Raw genomic sequence first — 20,940 nt, 5'->3', positions numbered from 1 at the left:
GTTATAGCTGAATCAGTATCAGCGCTACCATATCTGCCTTTTAAAAAAAATAAAAAACTGTGTTGAAGGTGGCCCCTCCCCCAATGGAGGGGCCCCCCTTCAACATGCGGTCAAACCACACACACCAGGGATGTCACAGATTGGGTTATGGGCTGTGCTGCATCAGCGGTTCAGTCACAGCATTTCCACCAGCACAAGTGCAACAAAAATCATTTTCCAGGGTTTTTACAATTACAAAAATGGCTACAGTCTGAAGTAAATAACACCGATTGCATTTCACCTTCACAAGTGAACTTTCTCCAAAACAGCCAGGAATTAACAACATTTGTGATAGTTGAGGGCATTGGGTTAGATTAATATTGATAACTGTACTAATCCTTTTTTAAGCAGACAAATAAAACTGACAACTCAAAAAAATATCGATTAGGTGACAATCTATAGTTCTTCTCCAAATTGGAGTGGCAGGACCAATCAAAACATTTTCCCCACTGAAAATAAATTACCATATACATTCACGTACATAGAACTTTGCGGCACAGGAGGCCATTTCAGCCCAGTGTGTCCGTGCAGTGCCGGGCAACCAAGAGCTATCCAGCTTAATCCCATTCTAGCTCGAGGTCCGTAGCATTGTTGTTTACAGCACTTCAAGCACACATCGAAGTACTTTTTAAATGCTACGAGGGTTTCTGCCTCTACCACCCTTTCAGGCAGGGAGTTCGAGACCCCCACCACCCTCTGGGTGAAAACATTTCTCCTCAACTCCTTCTACCAATACTTTAAATCTATGCCCCCTGGTTATTGACCTCTCTGCTCGGGGAAATAGGTCCTTCCTATCCACTCTATCCAGGCCCCTCAATTATATGCACCTCAATTAAAACTTCCTTCAGCCTCCTCTGTTCCAAAGAAAACAACCTATCCAATATTTCCTCATAGCTAAATTCCCCAGTCCTAGCAACATGCTCATCAATCTCCTCTGTACCCTCTGATGCAATCACATCTTTCCTACATTGTGACCAATGTAGAAGAGGATTTCCCCCCCCCCCCACCCCAAAAAGCCAATGACCATCAAGGGTTGACATCACAAACTTCCAGCCACACAAAATCTCTTGATGCAAGTGGTACCCATAAATACATTTTCTCTGTTCTCTCATTTGACTCACTAAAATTTCTAGCCGTATACAGGAATATATTCAAGAATATACTTTCAAGACCAAAATAGTGGCACAATTAACAATTAAAATCAGAAATGGCAATACAACTGCAGAAATTAATTTTTTGCCATAATCTAAGAAGGGACAAAATTGTGGTAAACATTTCCGTGCATTGGCTTCAATTTGATCATGGCACAACTTCCAGGATAAATCTTGAAAAAAAGAATTTACGGAATATATGTCGCAATTTTAAAATGTCTTGCATCTCTCTCAGCTGCCTTCATTTCTCCTCCATCTTAAAATATTCTGCTTTCAAAGCAAACACGATTGCTGGGACTTATTCAAATACTTGGCACCCACTGAAACCAGGTATTTGGATACAATGCCAACTCTCTTGGGTTTATCAACTAATTAAGATAAATCTCAATTTCTCACTCCTTTATAAATCTAGCATTGCATTTGAAAGCAGTTTTATGCTGTGGATTTGTACTTTGGAAGCTTATGTGGAGCAATCTAAACGGATTTCCACTTAAGATTCAATTCCCTTAGTTTCTCTAAAAATAAAGTTGATTTGCTCAAGACTTTTTTTTTGATATTTGTTTAAATAATTAAGTCAAGACGTGTGGGAAAATTGGCATGCTAAGCTAAATTGCATAATGGAGTTGAAATAACCATCGTAGACAGTCACTGTGCATCAGTGATTTTTTTCCCCCCCCTCCCTTTCAACCATTCCCTCTTATTCTGAAAGCATCAATTTTTCCTGGGATACAGCCATTAGGGTGCCTTGCAGTCCCTCACCAAAGCGGCCACCCTTGTGTGAGCCCAGCTGGTGAGTTTTAGCAAGCACTTCAACAGTGAGGGACACAACGGCCAATCTGATCCTGTCTTCAACAGACGTGCACATGCAAAACACTTCCAGCAAGTGATGCTGGATGACGGTCCAGAGCAGGATCTCTGCTCTCCTTAACTCAAGGGTGTGGGGCTAACTGTAGCACCTTCCTGGCTGCGTCAGCACAAACTGGATGGCGAAGCCTACTGTACAGCTCTTCACTCTTAACAAGTTAAGTAGTGGGCAAGGCAGCGATCATTATTTCAACTCCATGCTAATTAAGCTCATCAATTACAGTTGGGTACAGTAACTAAGGGTATTCCCCATTGATGTCATCAGCGCTTAATAGCAAAATAACGCATTTTGAAAAATCTAAAGGGAAAGTAGGTTGACCACAATATTACTCTTGTTTTGAAGAAATGGCAGAGGTGGCAAGACCCCCATCAGGAGAGCATCAACAGCCATCAAGTAACTAAGTACATCATAAATTCTGCAGTTGTAAAGTGTAGGAAAAATAGTTTGTCACTACATTCAAACTACTTAACAGTGTCCGAAACCTTAAAAAGTAACATGCTTTAAGAGTGTTGAAAACTATTAAGCAGACTTATTCCAAACTGCACAACTAACGGAAAGACTTCCTACTCTACAAACTCTACACTTTCAACCCCTCTTTCCTTAGTGAAAACCCAAGGCTATACAGAAAGTCAAATTATTAATTTGATCACTCACATCAGCAGTTTTTTGGGGGAAAGCTGTTGGTTTGAAGGTAATCACATTTCTAATCAAATTTTCAGGACACAATTGAATTTGAATCATGAATTTTTGGATAATATAGTTTTAAGTTTTATTGAAATTTGACATGAACAATAAATTGTAAATACAATCACATCAATGAACAAAACGCCACGGGTTGTACGATTAAGCCAAACCAAATTTTGTAGGGCAGATTCTTAAAGATGTGAAGCTAACATTTTTTTTTTTTAAAAACACAATTTACCTACTCTACAAATGCAAAACACAGTTAAACGTTACTTTCAGTACAAGAAAACTTAAAAATGGTTTTAAACTGCAAGCTCATCTTAAAACTACTAAGAGAAAACACTAGCATTTACTGTATATACAGCATACTCCAATGGCAGTCTAATCCCAAAGCCACAAACCAGTGACACTGTCCAATACCAGTCAATTCTGCAAAACCATGATTGAAAATTGTGCCCAACATCTGAAAGCAAAAGTCCAAAGTTTCCTTTCAAACTGCTAAAAAGTAGCTTAAAAACAAAATAAAAGCATCTTTCCCCCAAAGAATCGTTAAGGGAAAATGTAAGCCAGAAATGTCCAAGTGCATTTATGAAAAAAAAATCTGGTATATACAATAGTGATTCTTGATGTCAGCAAAATGCATGTGGCAGCCAATCTGTACTGAAGGATGTAGAGTTAAGCCAATCAGATTTGAAGGTTGCAGAGTTTAGCCAATCGGGTCTCAACAATCTCACTGAAACCCCCATTTGTTTACTTCCATTGCTGCCCATAAGTATCCTGATAAAACTCCTGGTTGTCATTATTGTAACCATAGTTACCAGAATAATCACCACCTTGCTGGAGAGGTTGCTGAGCGATGGGTTGGGAGCCCCAATTCTGTTGGTTGTTGGTCTGGCGTCGCTTGGAATCTGGCTGGTTGTACCCATCGGCTTTTCGCTTTCCTCCGACGTTGCCACCACGGTTCCCCCTGCCGCCACGGGTTCCACGTCCTCTCTGCGGAGGCTGGGGGCCTCCTCTACCACCCCGAGTACCTCTCGGAGGTCCCATTGGCGCGCCACGCTGAGGGTATCCTGCCCTTCCTCGGGGTGGGGGTACACCACGACCTCTGGGAGGGGGAATTGCACCTCTACCGCCCCTTCCACCTCTTCCTCTCTGGACTGGGTATCCATCATCATAACCATAGTATGGATCTTCATATCCACCACGGTAATCATGATAATCGTAACCATAATAATCATCATAGTAATCTTCATAGCCATAATAATCTGGGGGATAGCCATAACTACCTCCTCTACTTCCACGGACTCTGCCTCTCATTGGAGGTGGCATACGGGGCGGAGGATAGTAATAATAGTCTTCATACCTATAAATGAAAGAAGTTTTATGAGACAGATATAAGGAAGAACCGTACATCAGTTGCACTGTTTCTCGATGTGAAGCCACTTACACTTGGGTTCTTGTTGCCTGCCTTTGAGCTTGACGTTCCTTTTTTTTCTTATCTGGTGGTTTTGCAAGAACTATTTCAATATCCTCTCCTTCAATTTCTCTTCCGTTCATTTGATCCATCGCCTATGCAAAAAGAAAAATCATTACAAGATGCACAAGAGGAACGCAATTCGGCCCACCTCAGCTCATCCACCCAGACCAGACACATCGCCCTTCCTCGGTCACCAATATCCTTTCTTTCTAAATGGGTTTAAGGCATCAAGTGAAAATAGTTTTATTTTAATATCAGGATTTTTAAAAAGCAGAAAATTTGAAAATACTTCCATACCAAGGAAGGGCCAATAATAATTTTATGTACCAAATGCATGTTTTTCCTTGAACAGACTTTACTGGTATAATTTTACAATATTGGAGCCAACAATTCCTGGAATATGGGCAAGGCGCCAAAACTCAGACTGGGCATCAGTTATTTCAATTAATAATTACTATTGATGTTCAGGATAAATGTCAAACATAGAAAACCAGGCCAAATATAGCGTGCAGGAGGAAACTGAAAAAGAAAGCAAGAAGAGGAGAAAAGATTAGCAGGCAAGATAAAAGGGAAGGCAATTTTTTTTTTATAAACATGTAAAAAGTAAAATGATCCTTCAAAGGAATGTTTGACTGATTAGGGACAAAGGGAATCTTGTGAAGGCAGAGGGCATGGCTGGGGTACTGAATGACTACTTTGCTTCTGTCTTCACAAGAGGATGGAGTTAATGTTGCAGTAGAGGAGGGAGTAGACATATTGGATAGGAGAGAGAGAGGTGCTGAATAGATTGGCATCGCTCAACAACTTGCATTTATATAGCACCTTTAATACAGTAAAACATCCCAAGGTGCTTTACAGGAGCGTTATCAAACAATATTTGACAGAAAGCCACAGAAGGAGACATCAGGGCAGAGGTAGGTTTGAACAAGCATCTTAAAAGGAGGAGAGAGAGGTAGAGAGGCAGAAGAGCTTAGGGAGGGAATTCTAGAGCTTAGGGCCTTGGCATGTGAAGGCATGGCCACCAATGGTGGAGCGATTAAAATCAGGGATGCTTAAAAGGCCGGAATTAGAGGAGTGCAGACATCTCGGAGGGGGTTTGTAGGGCTGGAGATTAGAAATAGGGAGGAGCAAGGCCATGGAGGGATTTAGAAATCAAGGTTGAGAATTTTAAAATTTCAGTGTTTTTTTTAACCGGGAGCTAATGTAGGTCAGCAAGCACAGGGGTGATGGGCGAGTTAGGACACAGGCAGTGTTTTGGATGACCTCAAGTTTATATAGGGTAGAAAGTGGGAGGTCGGCCAGGAGCGCATTGGAAGTGTTAAGTCTAGAGGTAACAAAGGCACGGATGAGGGTTTCCGCAGATGAGCTGAGGCAGGATAGAGATGGGAGACTGGCAGAAATGGGTGGAAATAGGCGGTCTTCGCAATGGCGCAGATATGTGGTTGGAAGCTCATTGACTGGTCAAATACGACACCAAGGTTGCGAACAGTCTCGGCCTCAGACAGATGCCAGGGAGAGGCAGAAGGAACCAAAGTTTTGTGAAGGAAAGAATGACATCTAGAGAAATACTTCTAGGTTGCAGGTGAAGTTATCATTTTCATACTTGCTAAAGCACAAACAAGAGACACGTCATCAGTTCCAAATGTGCGCAGTTGTGAAAGATCAGTGACTGAAAAGTGGCATTAACTTAAATAAAAAGTTTAATTCTTTATTTGGAATATTGCATGTATATGTGCATGTCTGTTATAGGGCAATCTGTTCAACTATGAATGTTTTAAATTTCAAATAGCATTAATCCACTCAAATTGTGGACTGAGGAAAATGAGCAACAGGGTGTTACTATATAAAGTATTATTCACAGACAGGGCACAGGCACATGCCATGGAGTTCAACAAAAAATGGCCCAATTAATTCTGAACTTTAAATATATCTGTTAGTGACGGACGAACAGTTGTCGACCCAAAATGTTAACTCTGTTTCTCTCCCCACAGAGCTGACCTTGGTATTCCCAGAATTTCCTGTTTTTATTTCAGATTTCCAGCATCCACAGTGTTTTGTTGTTTTTTTTAAAATCAATCAGTAACAATTTACCCGACCTCACCTTTTTCAATAAATTGATGTTGCAAAAATCTCATATCACTAAACGTGCAAACACCACGGTAATCTCGACAAACACGGTACTCTGTACCACTATCTGAAGTATGTAGTTATCCTGTCAACTGAAATAGCTTATACATCGCAATTTGCACAAACCTTTACTGCTGCATCTCGGTCCTCAAAATGAACAAAAGCATAATCTTTCAGCTTTTTCACCCGTTCCAGTTTTCCAAATTGACTAAAAGTCTTTTCTAGTATTTCTTCTGTTACAGAGCTGGCTAGGTTCCTTACAAACAGCACTTTGACCTGTGCAAGGGGAAAAAAAATACGAATTCGTTCAACGTATGGCTTCAAACCCAAATGCTGAAACACAACAATGTAGTACTAAAAAAATTGACAAATCCCTACAACACAATAGCACATCACTGGTAAATACAGTCAAATAAATCAACATGACATTGTTGGCAATGCTGGGAAATTAGTAATGGTGAAGAAGAATATGAACCAAGACATCAAAAAAATAGTTGCTAAGTAATAGAACTACAACTTGGATCCAATCTAGACCTCAGAAAAGCTTCAATGCCTGAAAAACTAAGTGTGAGATTCACAATATACCTTGCACAGTAGTAGGAAATCTGAATTGTTTGAAAAGATTTCCATCACTAAACTATGCACTTGCATAGCTTGTTAATAGATGCCAGTACAACAGTTACAATGCTGAATAACCTCCCTTGCTTTCAAAGACTTTACCCAAATTAAACAGCACACAGGGCCAAGCTGAGCAATACCAAACCAAGCAATCGCCACTGTCACTTTATGGAGCGCATAAACACGAGATGTTAGCTCCGGGTTTTGTCTACAACTAAACCAAATCCTGGGGCACTTGGCATCTTGTGAAACATCTTTGCCCATTTATACATGAACATTATTCGGTTGCTAATTTTCCTTTTGATACTGGATACGTTACCTTTGCCATCACCTCAGGATCTGGTTCCTCCACCGGGTCTGCCCACTCCACAGTGACCACGTTCCCCCAGACTTTGACTTTGCCACTCATCAATCTTCGCCTGGCCTGAGCAGCAGATTTGTGATCCTCAAATTCTAGAAAACAGAAGCCCCTGTTTTTCTTCTTATCATCAGGCTGATGATAGAGGATAACATCAGTGAGACCCTCTGCGGGAGTGGAAAACAAAAATGAATGACAGAACAAATCCGCGCTAACCAACAGAAGGACAAATTAGAATCCATCGTCCAAACAATTAATCCCTCCTAGTCTGCAATATATCGCAATGCACCAGGTCATTCAAGTGAGCACAACACCATAGAACAATCACACACGGCATTTAACACCATCGAGATTGAAATTATGCCATGACATGAAACTCTTATCTTGGATATTTCTTCCAAATATATACATTTTTCATAATTTGTTAGCTGCCCAGCAATATTACTTGGACAAACAGATTGTTCCTATGCAAAAAAAAAATCAGAATTGTGGTACCTCAAACTTTATTTTGATCTTTAAATTCTCATCTCGTCACTGTTGGCTCCAAAATATGCAATAATCAGCACTCCATATAGAGCTTGGTACTAATTTGCATCATATACTATAAAACACGACCACAATTTGGGAGTTGATAGAAATGTTATTTACATAAAAAATGCAAGTGGCAATTATATATAAATACACAGCCAAAAGTTTGCTGTGTACCCCAAAACATTCTGGCTTCTGTGTTCAGGCAGCAAAAGATTTATACACGACCACAACAGTTGCTAGAAATGATTCCAGTTGGGAGCCACCATTTACTATTCAACACCGATTATATCTCTTAATTCCATGTGTCCATTCTCCAGTCGGTAAGGCAGAATTTGTGACAGTATTAAAACAAAAAGCTCACAATGATCTTTCAACAGTGCTTAAAACACACAAGCAGCTATTTTTTTTGTGGCTCCTAAAAGCAGCAGAATAGAAAACACATATCGTGTCCTTTTGTTCTGCACCCAATCTCAACGAGTACTGCAAGAACATGAAAAGTAGCATTTGGAGGCCTCTACATCAGTGTGCTCTCCCAGGTTAGCGATGAGTTGGCTGGCTGGATGGTGTGAAGTGAAGGAAGCCATCTAAATGACTCGTTAATTCAAACATTACAAGCAATTACAGTAGAGTTTGTCAGAGCTACAACTAGAAAATTACAAGTACATATAATCCATAAGAATTAAGTAATGTAATTACTGTTTTCCTAAATCAATCACGTTGTTAAACTCTATACATCCTCAGTGACATTTTCACACATGCTTGTAGACTTGGCACAATGCGGACATTTGAATCTTCTTTCCTCAAGGTCAAAAGTGAACCAGCAGCCTCCAAACCAGTTTTTTTTCTTATATTTGAGAGGATTGGGCAGTACAGATTAGATACAGACCTTTCACCTCTGGAGCCCGAGTACAAATTCAGGACCCAGTGATGTAAAAGTCTTTTTGCTAGCCACAACAATCTTCGTGAAATGAATCTGCCCAGTTGCAATCCATAGCACAAAACTGAATTTGGCACCAAGTTCTAATAACAGGATGTAGATATGGAAAATGTTTAACGCCAGACTGAGATTTTTGGCTAATACACTTTGTGGGAGACAGACACAGCAGCTATACCTGACCAGTTAGCCGTGCTGCGTGTCAACACCAGGTGCCCAAAACGCTAAACCTTCCATTACCCACTACAGAAATCCCTTGACTTGATGCACGCAAAAAAATACTTTTTTTTTTTACTCCATTCAAAATGTAACTACCCAAACATTCAGAGCACACATCCCACTCAATTCCTCGTGAACAGTGATATTTACGATTGTACTCTAATAATTAAAGTAAAGGCACAATGGTTAAGGAATATAGTAAGAACTGAAATCCGAAAAAGAAAATAACTTGAATTTATATAGAAACTTCCGTGATCTCAGGACGCCCAAAGCGCTTTACAGCCAATTAAATACTGAGTGCAGTCATTTTTGTAATGTAGGAAGCACGGCAGCCAATCTGCGCACAGCAAGCTCCTACTTACAGCAATGAAATAATGATCAGATAATGTTTCAGTGATGTTGATTGAGGGATAAATATTGGTCAGGACACCGATCGGGGATAACTCCCCTGCTCTTCTTCAAAATAGTGCCATGGTCCACCTGAGGGGGCAGACAGGGCCTCGATTTAATGTCTCAATATTGTCACCGAGAGCATGCAGAAATCAAGCGCAGGCAGCGGAAGGAGCGTGCGGCAAACCAAGCTCCCTACCCACCCTTTCCCTCAACGACTATCTGTCCCACCTGTGATAGAAACTGTGGTTCTCGTATTGGACTGTATAGCCAAAGAACTCATGCTAAGAGTGGAAGCAAGTCTTCCTCGATCCCGAGGGACTGCCCTATGATGGTGATTAACATCTCACCCCTCAGTATTGCACTGGAGCGAATAATGGGAGTGTGCCAGATATAAATGCTGCAATATACTGGAACCTCCATAAAGTAAGATTAAGAGTAATATTACTTCTGTTTACAAAATGTCACTGTTTTGTGAAGAAAATGTGCATAGCAGTTATTTTGAGTTTAAAACAAGAAACAGAAGTGGTGGATCGCATGGGAAAGAACAAGTTCTACGCAGACCCAGATGCACATCCACAGGAGAAATAAAGCAGATTTTTAAAAAAGGTACGTTGTTTTTTGCCATTTGTGTGTCATCTGTCCTCACCTGTGACTTTACTGAATTCTTCCATGATGTTTTCCTTGGTCTTGTTCTTTGGAATAGAACCAACAAACAGCCTGTTGTTGGCCACAGAAATGCAAACTCCAATGTGTTTACCAGGACGGATTTCATAGTTATCGCACTAAAAAACAAAAGATGGAGATATTCAACTTGTGTTAACATTTCCACAGTGGCCCTTTTCAACCCAGATGCATCAAGCACTGTGATTTTCTCAAAACTCACAGCTTTATTGCACCACTTTGTGTACGAAAGATTTCTTGAAAAGTTGACATTCAAAACAATCTACAGTATAGTCTAAACTTCAAATCTGCTTTTATGCACGAGTTTTGGTATGGTCGCATTAAAATAGAAACGATTCTTACCAGTTTGACAGCCTCTTGTGCTGCATCCTTGTTGCAGAAAGTCACAAAAGCATAGCCGCGGTTCTGACCGGACAGAGGGTCCATCATTAGTCGGAGGTCCCAGATAGAACCAGCTTTTTCAAACAATGGAACCAGTTCATCTTCATACAAATCCCTGGGGATTTTTCCAACGAATACCTAAAATACAGGAGCAATCGAATTATAAACATATCTTGAGAACATTTTGCCATGCCACAACTTAGTACATTTTGGCTTAAGGAACAGCATAAACATGCTGCAAGTTACATTCAGAAATGACTAAACACTGGATTTTTAATCTTTTGCTCGAACGATGAAGAACTCTCAAATAAAAATAAGAAATACCATAGATACATTTAAGGGGAAGCTACATGAGTGAGGAAGGAATAGGTTATGCTAATGGGGGTTAGATGAAATGGGGTGGGATGGGAGGAGGTTCGTGTGGAACATAACCACCCACACAGACCAGTTAAGTCGAATGGCCTGCTCTGTGATGTAAAATTCCATGTAATTCTATGTAAATGCAGTAAAGATATGTTTTGGTGCAAAAACAAGAGGTCAGTTAGTCACCTTCAGGTGTGGGCTAATCCTACATAGGAGACAACCAACAAGGAAACAATTGCTTCGCAATCAACACACTCGGGTTCCACATTCAAGGCACTGACAGCACCACGATGAGAAGCAGCAAGGAATAATTACATTGAGTATTACCCAGGATATGAAGCAGTCAGAACTAATATGCACGTGTGTACAAGTCATCAACTCTCCCTCCTTTTCGTAGTAAATGACTGACCTCTGTTCCGATTCCAGGCTGTGGACCAGAGTGCACACCGGCAGGAGGAGGACCACCATACTTCCTCTGCCCTGTAGTTACATCCAAAGTGTAGCCTGTCCGTTCCAGTAGTGCCTGAATAATGCATGAACGCAACGTGAATTCTAGATCAGTACGCATTAAATAAAGAATGTGATAAATATCTTAAAGCTTTTCTTTTCCTAGAAGAAATACAAAAAAAAGAGGTAAAAGTGCAAACACATACAATTAAGAGTCAACTTATAGCTACAATCAAGCCAGTTGAGCAATCTAATTGACTTTGCTTCTCCTAGATTATATTCATACATCACAGTACCCTGGCACACTTTTGCTACATGAAAGCTGTGCTACAATTGCAAGTTGCTTTGGAACATACAGAAGTTGACCGTGACATTTTATAATGCAATTACATGAGACGAGTAAATGGTGGCCATTGTAAAAAGCTAAGCGCCTGGGGAGAGTACACGGTTATATGTACACAATTCTTGGATCGTATACTGAACACACATAGAAGAATTGCCCATGTGTGAAAAATGTAGTGTGTTTATTTAACAGGGATTGCAGGACTGCAGGGTGAAAGTCACATCACAAACACTGGAGCTATTAAAGTCTCCTCCACATTCTTAACAAGCTGCAGCAAAATTGCAAAAACGGGAAATCAAATAAGCCCCTGTTGCAGCTGCCTGGCTGAGAGCGCAGAGTCAGCCCTCAGAACAGAGCACCATTTTGATGTTAAATACATGGAATCCAAAACTACAAGCATCACTATAGTGCTTTATGCAATTAATTAATCCAAATATAGATATTTTTTGTGGACTTTGTTGGTACTTCATTTCCACTGCTGTTTATCAGCCTTTCCCCTGCTATAGCTATCAGAATCAAACACAAACCCATCTGGCATATTACGCTAGTTTCTACTGAATTTGACCCACTTTATTATCCAAAATATCTTTACCTTAATTTTTGACTCATCGGGACCCTTTGTCGCATCCTGTACTTTGCTGCCTTGCTTCTCCCGTTGTCTATAGGTCTTCATTACTCCACACAGAAAGGCACTTTTATTCTGAAAGGAAAGGTTGACACCAATATGAAACTGCAACACTGGATGAAAGCATTTTTTGAAATTAAGTGTCAAATGCAGAAGATTTTGTTTTATGACATCAAATGTTATTAACTGCTCCCATTTTCTGTCTCGATTTCCTTCCTTTCCCCTCTATAGTCACTGCTCGAACATTTTTTGATTGGAGTTTTCCTTTTGACATACTTACATTTTGCATCGTCCCACCAACTGTATGAAACTAAAAGACCAAGCATAATTCTCCTTTTAATTTATCAATGTCATAAAGTGCAAATTGTTCCCTAACCACAACACACCAACAATGCAAACTCGCATGATATATTACCTGCACGTGTGATAGGTCACTTTCCTTAAACTGTTGCAAAACGGACAGTGCTCCTTCTTCATTGAACTCTCGGAGGGCATCAATAGCTCTCTCATCAAGATCAGCATAAGATACTAACCCTGCAAACAAAATTCAAAGTGGAACTATTAGATAATATGGTCAAATTAAATATTGCACTTTGAATGCATATAAATTCATATGAAGTTTATTCTTAGACCCCAAAAAATATGTAAATTTACTTTTCAAAAAAGTAAATTCTGGTTTTAACTAATTAATTAAGTTCCATTTTTATTAATTTGAAATGTGATATTTGTTATTTTCAGTGTTTGTGGGTATTCCCATTCATACTTATGGTGGTTCCGTATATACGGAATTACCACAAGTATAAATGGGGACTCCCCCCTACTCTGATAGGTTGGGCCAGCCCACATGATCCCAGTGATGCGTACGAAGCCCATACGCTCCTGGGACACGTGGGCCTCTACGCAGGCCTTCACGTAGAAGCCCAGGACCGCAAGTCTCCGAACCTCCAAGACCACCAGGTACTTTGGTAGAAACGTTTGCGGTCGGAGGCATCCGCCCGCGGGAAGCCTCCAACCACAAATTCTGGGCCATTGACATTAATTGGGTTTCTGCCTTCTCCATGTCTCCAGGAGCAGTGTGGACATTCTTTAGCGTGGTTTAACTTACTGCCCACATCATTCTCAGCTTCTGACTAAGTCTCCAGAAACTGATTACGGTGCTGAGTGATGACATGAGCTTCTGACGCTAACTTTATACATTTGCACATTTTGACATACTATGAAAAATACAGGAATAACCTGCATCACATGTACAATAAAACCAGATACAAGTCCAATTAATGAGGTATAGTGCACGCAAACTATTTTTTGATATAGCACATGTACCTCTTGTGAACTGATTAGTTTAACTCAACCATATATTGTCTCACCCAGGAGTAGAATCCATCCAACACTATTATAGTTACATTTCTGAATAATTCTATTCTCCTTACCTGTAATCAATATTCCATAGCCAATACCTTCGGACGGTATTTTAATGTTTTTTTAAACACATATCATTGTGCACTTAATATCAAATTAACTTGAGATGCAATTCAACTGACTTAGCTCCATCTCTATGAGGAAAATGTGTTGCAATCAGAGTACAACATACAGCAAAAGCCCTCTGGATATTTGATGCAATGCCACAAATATTAAGTTAAACCTGTACTGTACGACCAGAAGCAGATCAAAGCCATTGTTCATCTTCAGCAGACACTAGAAACATGTTGCGTAACTCCATTTCATGGTTATATATGCAGTACAAGACATTGGCGGTTACGGTAGGGCTCAAAATTAGAAAATGTACTAAATGAAGATCAGTTCATTTAGCGATTCACCTAGAAGCACATGTGCATATATTGAAATTCTCAATAACCTGCCACAAAACATTTCATTCATGTTTTGTGCGTGCACAATTTTCAACAAATACCTGTGAAGATACAGCAAGCTTGTTTTAATCATTTAATTCTGTGGACAGTGACATGTCAGCTATTGTTTCTGCTCACTGGTGGTTCTGTTGATTTAATTTTGAGCCCTACACAAATGAATGACACAAAATAATGCACTCCCAATACCACTACTAATGCTGGCAGAAATAATACACAGTAATATCTTTTTGAATTCACATCAATTATCAAATCCATCGCTCTCAAACTGTCAGGAGCATGTCAGGAGTTTGCGAGTTACATATCAGGTTAAAGCAATAGTTTGGACTACTAAAACCACAGGTCAGGGCATATTATACCTGTTTGAAAGATATCATCTAGCCTTTCTGCTACTTTCTGTGGCAAGCCAGCATCTATTAGCACCTGGTAGTGTTCTGAATGGGTGACAGCAGATGAAGTATCCATGGGTTCTTCCTCCTCCTTCACCTGCGCTGCATTTCCATTCACCTCAGTAGCCATTTCTAATTACAGCTGGAATGAAAAAAATAATACTATTTAAGACCATTTTGTTTCCTCTGCATATCAAATTGTCACAAGGCTTTATTTCAAAATGCTATGTAAACACAGGGACTTGGGATGGTACAGTGGGCTACAACACTGTTCCTTCACCTCTGGGACCAGAGTTTAAATCTAGCCCAGACAAACGAGATGAAAGTTTCTTCTATCCTACAGCATTTAAGGCTCCTAAGTGAAATGAGTTTGGGCATTTCCCAGTGGACAGAAGTCCACAACGCAAAAACTGCCCACTATTCACCACTCAGAAACAGAGATGGCTAGCGTAGGAAATGGAAATGTCACGCTGGTTCAGTCGGGGTACTCTGAGCTTGCAATTCAGGCACCTTATCAAATCTGTGGAGAGTGGGCTCGATGCTACATACCCAACTGGAACTCTGCCTGACCTGATGGTGCTTGATGCTGGTACTTGGTACAGAGGAAAATCTTCCAGTATAGAGGCATCACGGAAAAGATTTATCCAGAGCAGTTATTTTACCCTTTAGTAATAATTGAAACGAACTTGATCAGCCTGTACTGTGATTATTCATATTGATGAGCACAAACGGTTGAACAAAAACTCGCAACAAAAGCTAATACACCAGCAACGTAAAAGAAATCAGTTCCTGGACAGCAGAACCTTCATTCTATCACCTCAGAAAATAGAATTCCAAATCAAAAGACAAGCATATTTTTGAATGAATGTAGAGTTTTTTTCCTGAATGGAAAAATGAATATCCAAACCTTAAAACAAAACTGCATGCCTTGCAGTGAGCCAAAAATCTCTCACACAAACCACATCTGTGCAACTTTGATTTTTGAATGGTACACACATACCAGAGAATAATATAACCAAGATAAAAAACCAAATCGACAAAGATAGTCAAAGGAAGGGTGGGACCAATTAGGGACCAAAAAGGAAATCATCCTGTGAAGGCAGAGGCCATGGCTAAAGCACTGTATGAATACTTTGCAACTGTTTTTTTTTTTAAAAAGACAAATTCCTCTTCAAAAAAGGATGATGACAATGTCACAGTAAAGAGAGACAGGGTCGAGAAGTATAATAGGATAAAAACAGATAGAGGTACTTAAATGTTGGCAGCGCGCAAAGTAAAAACGTCACCCAGTCCAGATTCCAAATGGTTGAAAAAGGTTCCGGTCACAATCTCTCAATCATTCTTGGAGATGGAAGTGTTGCCAGAGGACTGGAGGGTAGCAAATGTTACACTCACGTTCAAAAAAGGGAGGGATAAACCCAGTAACTACAGGCCAGTCAACACTTGGGACAAAATTAATTTTCACTTGGAAAAAGATCGATTAACAAATGGCAGCCATGCCTGGCAAACCTGATTTAGCTCTTTGATGCAATATAGGAGAGCAGTGATGAAGATGGTGCAGATGATGTTGTAAATATGGTGTTGTATATATGGACATGTATCAGCTGTGGCTCAGTGGGTAACACTCTTGCCTGAGTCAGGAGGTTGTAGGTTCAAGACCCACTCCAGAGACTTGAGCACAAAAATCTAGACTGACACTCCAGTGCTGAGCGAGTACTGCATTGTTGGAGGTGCTGTCTTTCTTATGAGACGTTAAACTAAGGCCCCGTCTGCGCTCTCAGGTGGGTGTAAAAGATCCCATGGCACTATTTCGAAGGAGGGCAGGGGAGTTCTCCCCCGTGTCCTAGCCAATATTTATCCCTCAATCAACATAAAAGCAGGTGATCTGGTCATTATCACATTGATGTTTGTGGAAGCTTGCTTGTGCGCAAATTGGCTGCCACGTTTCCCACATTACAGCAGTGACTGTACTTCATTGGCTGTTAAGCACTTTGAGATGTCCAAGTCTTTCTTTCTCTTTCCAAAAGGCATCAGATTTAATGCTACATCATAGATGTGTTGGCAAAATTGAAGCCCATGGGATGAAAGGGTCAGTGGCAGCATAGGTATGAATTGGGCTAAGAGACAGAAAACAGAATGTAATGGTACATGGTTCTTTTTTCAGATTGCAGGGAGGTATACAGTGGTCAGTATTAAAATCACTGCCCCTTTGGATATATAATGACCTGGACTTTGGCATAGGGAGGCACAATTTCAAAGTTTGCAGACAACACAATACCTGGAAATGTAATGTACAGTGAGGCAGAGAGTGGCCAACTTCAAGAGGACATAGACTGGTGAAATAGGCAGGCACATGGCAGATGAAATTTAATGCAAGTGTGAAGTGCTGCATTTTGGGAGAAGAAAGAGACACAATATAAACTAAGTGGTACGATATTAAAGGGGATGCAGGAACATAGAAACCTTGGGGTTCACATACACAAATCCTTGGACAGTGGCAGGGCAAGTTGATAGAACTGTTAAAGCAGAGTTCTTTGGTTTTATTAACAGAGGCATAGAATACAAGGAAGTTATACTAAACATTTAGAAGTCACTGGTTAGCCTTCAGCTAGAGTAGTGTGTCTAATGCTGGGTGCCACATTTTAAGGAGGCTATCAAGGCCTTGGAGAGGATGCAGATATTTACAAGAATGATAGCAGGGATGAGGGACTTCAGTTATGCGAAGACACCAGAGAAGCTGGGATTGTCCCTTTAGACCAAAGAAGGTTAAGGGGAGATTTAATAGAAATGTTCAAAATTATGAGGGAATTTAAATAGAGTAAATAGGGAGAACTGTTTCCAGGTGGATGGGTCGATACCAAAGGACACAGATTTGAGAAGAGGAAGAAGTTTGCAGAGGTATGGGGCATATAGTTCTTTCAAAGAGCCACCTCGTGCACAATGTGCCGATTGGCCTCCTGTGCTGGGCCATGAATGAATCGAAGAAAATATAACTTTCCAACAAACAAAGCGAACTTTACAAGTAAAGTGTAAATGGCATTTGACTACTAAGCAATGTTAATTAGTGGGGGGGGGGGGGGGGAGGAATGTGGTATTTTGTTGCATAAACCAAATAAAGAAGTTGTGTGTCATTTTATTTGTACAAGAAACTTTAAAAAAAATATACTGAGCACTTCACACAATAATTAATATACCCATCTATACACATATACTTAGTGTGGTTTGAGAAACCCATTTATGAATTAAATCACCCCCTCTGACCCGATTATGTAAATAACAACATGGTGTAAATTTGGATTCACATCCTCCAGTGATCATCTTTAACAAGCAATTGGAAATTACTGATACAATAGGGGGGAAAAAAGCTTGCATTTATATAGCGTCTTTCACAACCTCAAGATGCCTAAAAGTGCATGTTAACCAATTTGTTACTTTTGACATGCAGATGTGTTGGGGAAATATGAAGTGATTTCCAATGAATTTCATTTAAAAAAATTTACAGGATGGTTACTGTTTGGGAAGAAAGTTTTTTTTATTTTAAAAGCATTTCAAATGGTGCCAATTTGTATGTTCAACTGTGTATACTTCTACTCAAGCTGTGGTATCAAGTGCACAATTTTTTGAAACTTCATAAAAGCAAACTGTACCATCACAAATGAAACATGGAACTTTGAATTTACACAATTCAGTTCAAAAACATGCAATGAAACCTCGGTAATTATTGATCATGTACTGCTTGGCATTTCAGATGGAAACCTAACGGTGGAAATTAAATTATTTCAAACTCTAAACCAGCCTGGAGCACTACATTAGCAATGCAGCTGAAATTGCAAAACTTTCACCTCCAATTCTGTAGTAATTTAATAATTACTGCCAGTTTCAAGTGGCACAATGTCAAGAAAATACTCAACCAACAATATGACCAGAATTAAAGTTTCAAACTTAAAACACCTTACATGTATAATGTCACATACATATCAACTTAAATTCTAGAGGAAGATTTATCCAGTAACGAAAGTACGTGGCCCAAAGAATTAAAACACAAATTAAAAATTTTAAACTGAAAAATCACAAGATCCATTATGTAAATTATACCATCTCACCAGGCGCAAAACTCCATCAGTGAAGTATATATCCCACATGGATGGAAATCATGTTTAGACTATCAAGTAATACACTGTTCCCAAAAAAAGGTGTTTTGGGACATTAAAGCACAGTAGTTAATTCATAATCTACACAGTAAACACTAGAGTCCACAATCACCGTGAAACTCCCGAAACATGCGGATATAAAGTTCCCGCGACGGCTACGAAACATGCTCTCACCGATTCAATGACCAAAAAAAAGCCACTCACTCTCTCTTGATCACAAAGCACCAACTATCGGTTATTTAATCCACGTGTACTAAAATGCCCAGTTTGCCCATGCGTCAACTCGACACAGCCATGAGGACAAGCCACATGTTGCAACAAGTGCATCGTGCAACAACAAAAAAAACACCATCATTGCAATAAATGACAAAAAAAATTTATAAATTGCAGGCAAGACAATTCAATGCTCGGTCCAAGTCTGGAATTAAAAGCTCAAAGAGTACTGCTCCCCAACTATTCTCCGCGAATGGGATGGGACAATGTGGAGGGGGGATAAATCATGCACTTTCCCCACCCCACACATGTATTTTTGGAGAAAATGTCAATGAAAAGCTGGGCAGTGAGATAGTCGGGCATTCCTGGACCTGCTGCTCTGAGATACAAAATTAAAAATAACACGGGCAGGGGAGGAGGGGGGGGTCATAACACGGGCATGGGGGGGGGGATCATAACACGGGCAGGGGGGGGGGGATCATAACACGGGCAGGGGGGGGGGGGATCATAACACGGGCAGGGGGGGGGGGATCATAACACGGGCAGGGGGGGGGGGATCATAACACGGGCAGGGGGGGGGATCATAACACGGGCAGGGGGGGGGATCATAACACGGGCAGGGGGGGGGGATCATAACACGGGCAGGGGGGGGGATCATAACACGGGCAGGGGGGGGGGGATCATAACACGGGCAGGGGGGGGGGGATCATAACACGGGCAGGGGGGGGGGGGATCATAACACGGGCAGGGGGGGGATCATAACACGGGCAGGGGGGGGGGATCATAACACGGGCAGGGGGGGGATCATAACACGGGCAGGGGGGGGGGGATCATAACACGGGCAGGGGGGGGATCATAACACGGGCAGGGGGGGGGGATCATAACACGGGCAGGGGGGGGGGATCATAACTCGGGCAGGGGGGGGATCATAACACGGGCAGGGGGGGGGGATCATAACACGGGCAGGGGGGGGGGGATCATCATAACACGGGCAGGGGGGGGATCATAACTCGGCCCATGTGCAACACTGAAAAAAAATAATCGCGCCTTTTCGATGCAAGAACTGGCCTTGGGAGAGAAATACATTTAAAAATAAAACCCCCCCCGATGGTAAATAACTGGGCGGCCTGAGGGCTGCATACATTTATCATCATACAGAACAAAGCCAGGCTGAGGGGGGCACAATGAGAGAACAATGCAGTGAGGGTGGGGGGAGACTGGAGACAGAGCGGCGGCAGGGGAGCAGGGGCTGGGGGCCTGAGGCTGCGGCCCGGCCTCTCTCTCTCCACACACACACTTTGCATTTTAGTCTCCAGCTCCAATGCAAACTATAAAAGTCCGGCGTTTCCCCGCAACGCCACATGCATTCGATCAATTTTTGCAAACGGGGTGGGGGGGGGGGTTTATTTGCACGGCAGCCGCGGCTTGTAGCCAGACGCGCGCGCGCGCGCTGCAAACCCGGGGGAAAGGACAAAGTGGCCGCGCCGGGGCCTAGCGCGCAGGCCGGCCGGCCGCCGCCTCTACCCCCACACGCCGCGGCAGTAGCTTTGCCGGGTGTGCCCCCCTCTCCTCTCCCCCTCTCTCTCTCTCCCTCTCGCTCTCTTCCCCGCGGCCTGGCACGCTGTGCTTACCGTGTGTGCGGGCGGCAGGGTGCAGGCGGTGCGGGCGGGCGGCGGTTCTCGGCCCCGCTCTCAGGCTCTGAGGGGGAAGCTGCGGGTAAAATGGCGGCGGCCGCCTCATGGAGCCGCGCGGGGCTTCCCGGCCGCAGCCGCACGGGCCGGCCCCCTGCGCTGCGCGGCAACGCGCCCGGCCCGCCAGCCAATGGCAGGCGGGCGGTCGGGGAGCCCCCCCCTCCCCCGCCCGCCGGCCAATGGGAGGCGGCGGTGACGCGACGTCCGCCAATGGGAGGCGGCCGTGCCGGAGCCCGCGCTCGCCGGCCAATGGGAGGCGGCCATGCGAGAGCCTCCGCCAATCGGAGGCGGCGCTGAGAGAGGATCGGCCAACGCGCGCGGACAGGGTGGAGGGAGGCAGCAATGGCGGCGGGCGGGAGAAGCTGAGAGAGAAAGATAATGAAAGATGTGCATTT

General features: G+C 42.1%; 1 protein-coding gene across 4 annotated transcripts in view; it reads right to left on the bottom strand.

Annotated features, from left to right (window-relative positions):
• Positions 1-20,629, bottom strand: part of LOC139279692 (heterogeneous nuclear ribonucleoprotein R) — a 34,460-nt gene extending 13,831 nt beyond the window's left edge. For 2 of the 4 annotated variants that reach the window (XR_011596510.1, XR_011596511.1), the window contains exons 1-11: positions 20,486-20,575; positions 14,461-14,632; positions 12,652-12,770; positions 12,204-12,311; positions 11,231-11,344; positions 10,420-10,596; positions 10,043-10,178; positions 7,281-7,486; positions 6,470-6,619; positions 4,187-4,308; positions 3,573-4,102 (exon numbers count right to left, since the gene is read on the bottom strand). Coding sequence is in view for 2 of the 4 variants with exons in the window: in XM_070898814.1 (XP_070754915.1) it covers positions 3,490-4,102; positions 4,187-4,308; positions 6,470-6,619; positions 7,281-7,486; positions 10,043-10,178; positions 10,420-10,596; positions 11,231-11,344; positions 12,204-12,311; positions 12,652-12,770; positions 14,461-14,620 (1,905 nt within the window). In the remaining 2 variants the exon portion in view is untranslated. Of the gene's footprint in view, positions 1-2,799; positions 4,103-4,186; positions 4,309-6,469; positions 6,620-7,280; positions 7,487-10,042; positions 10,179-10,419; positions 10,597-11,230; positions 11,345-12,203; positions 12,312-12,651; positions 12,771-14,460; positions 14,633-20,485 lie in introns of those variants that run through there. The other 2 variants (XM_070898814.1, XM_070898815.1) reach the window with 2 other exon arrangements.
• Positions 20,630-20,940: the final 311 nt, after the last annotated feature.

Source organism: Pristiophorus japonicus, chromosome 14 (assembly GCF_044704955.1).
Source record: "Pristiophorus japonicus isolate sPriJap1 chromosome 14, sPriJap1.hap1, whole genome shotgun sequence".
In the NCBI taxonomy this organism is placed as follows: domain Eukaryota; kingdom Metazoa; phylum Chordata; class Chondrichthyes; family Pristiophoridae; genus Pristiophorus; species Pristiophorus japonicus.
Note: the sequence above shows the minus strand (reverse complement) of the source record. Positions and strands in the feature narration are given on the sequence as shown.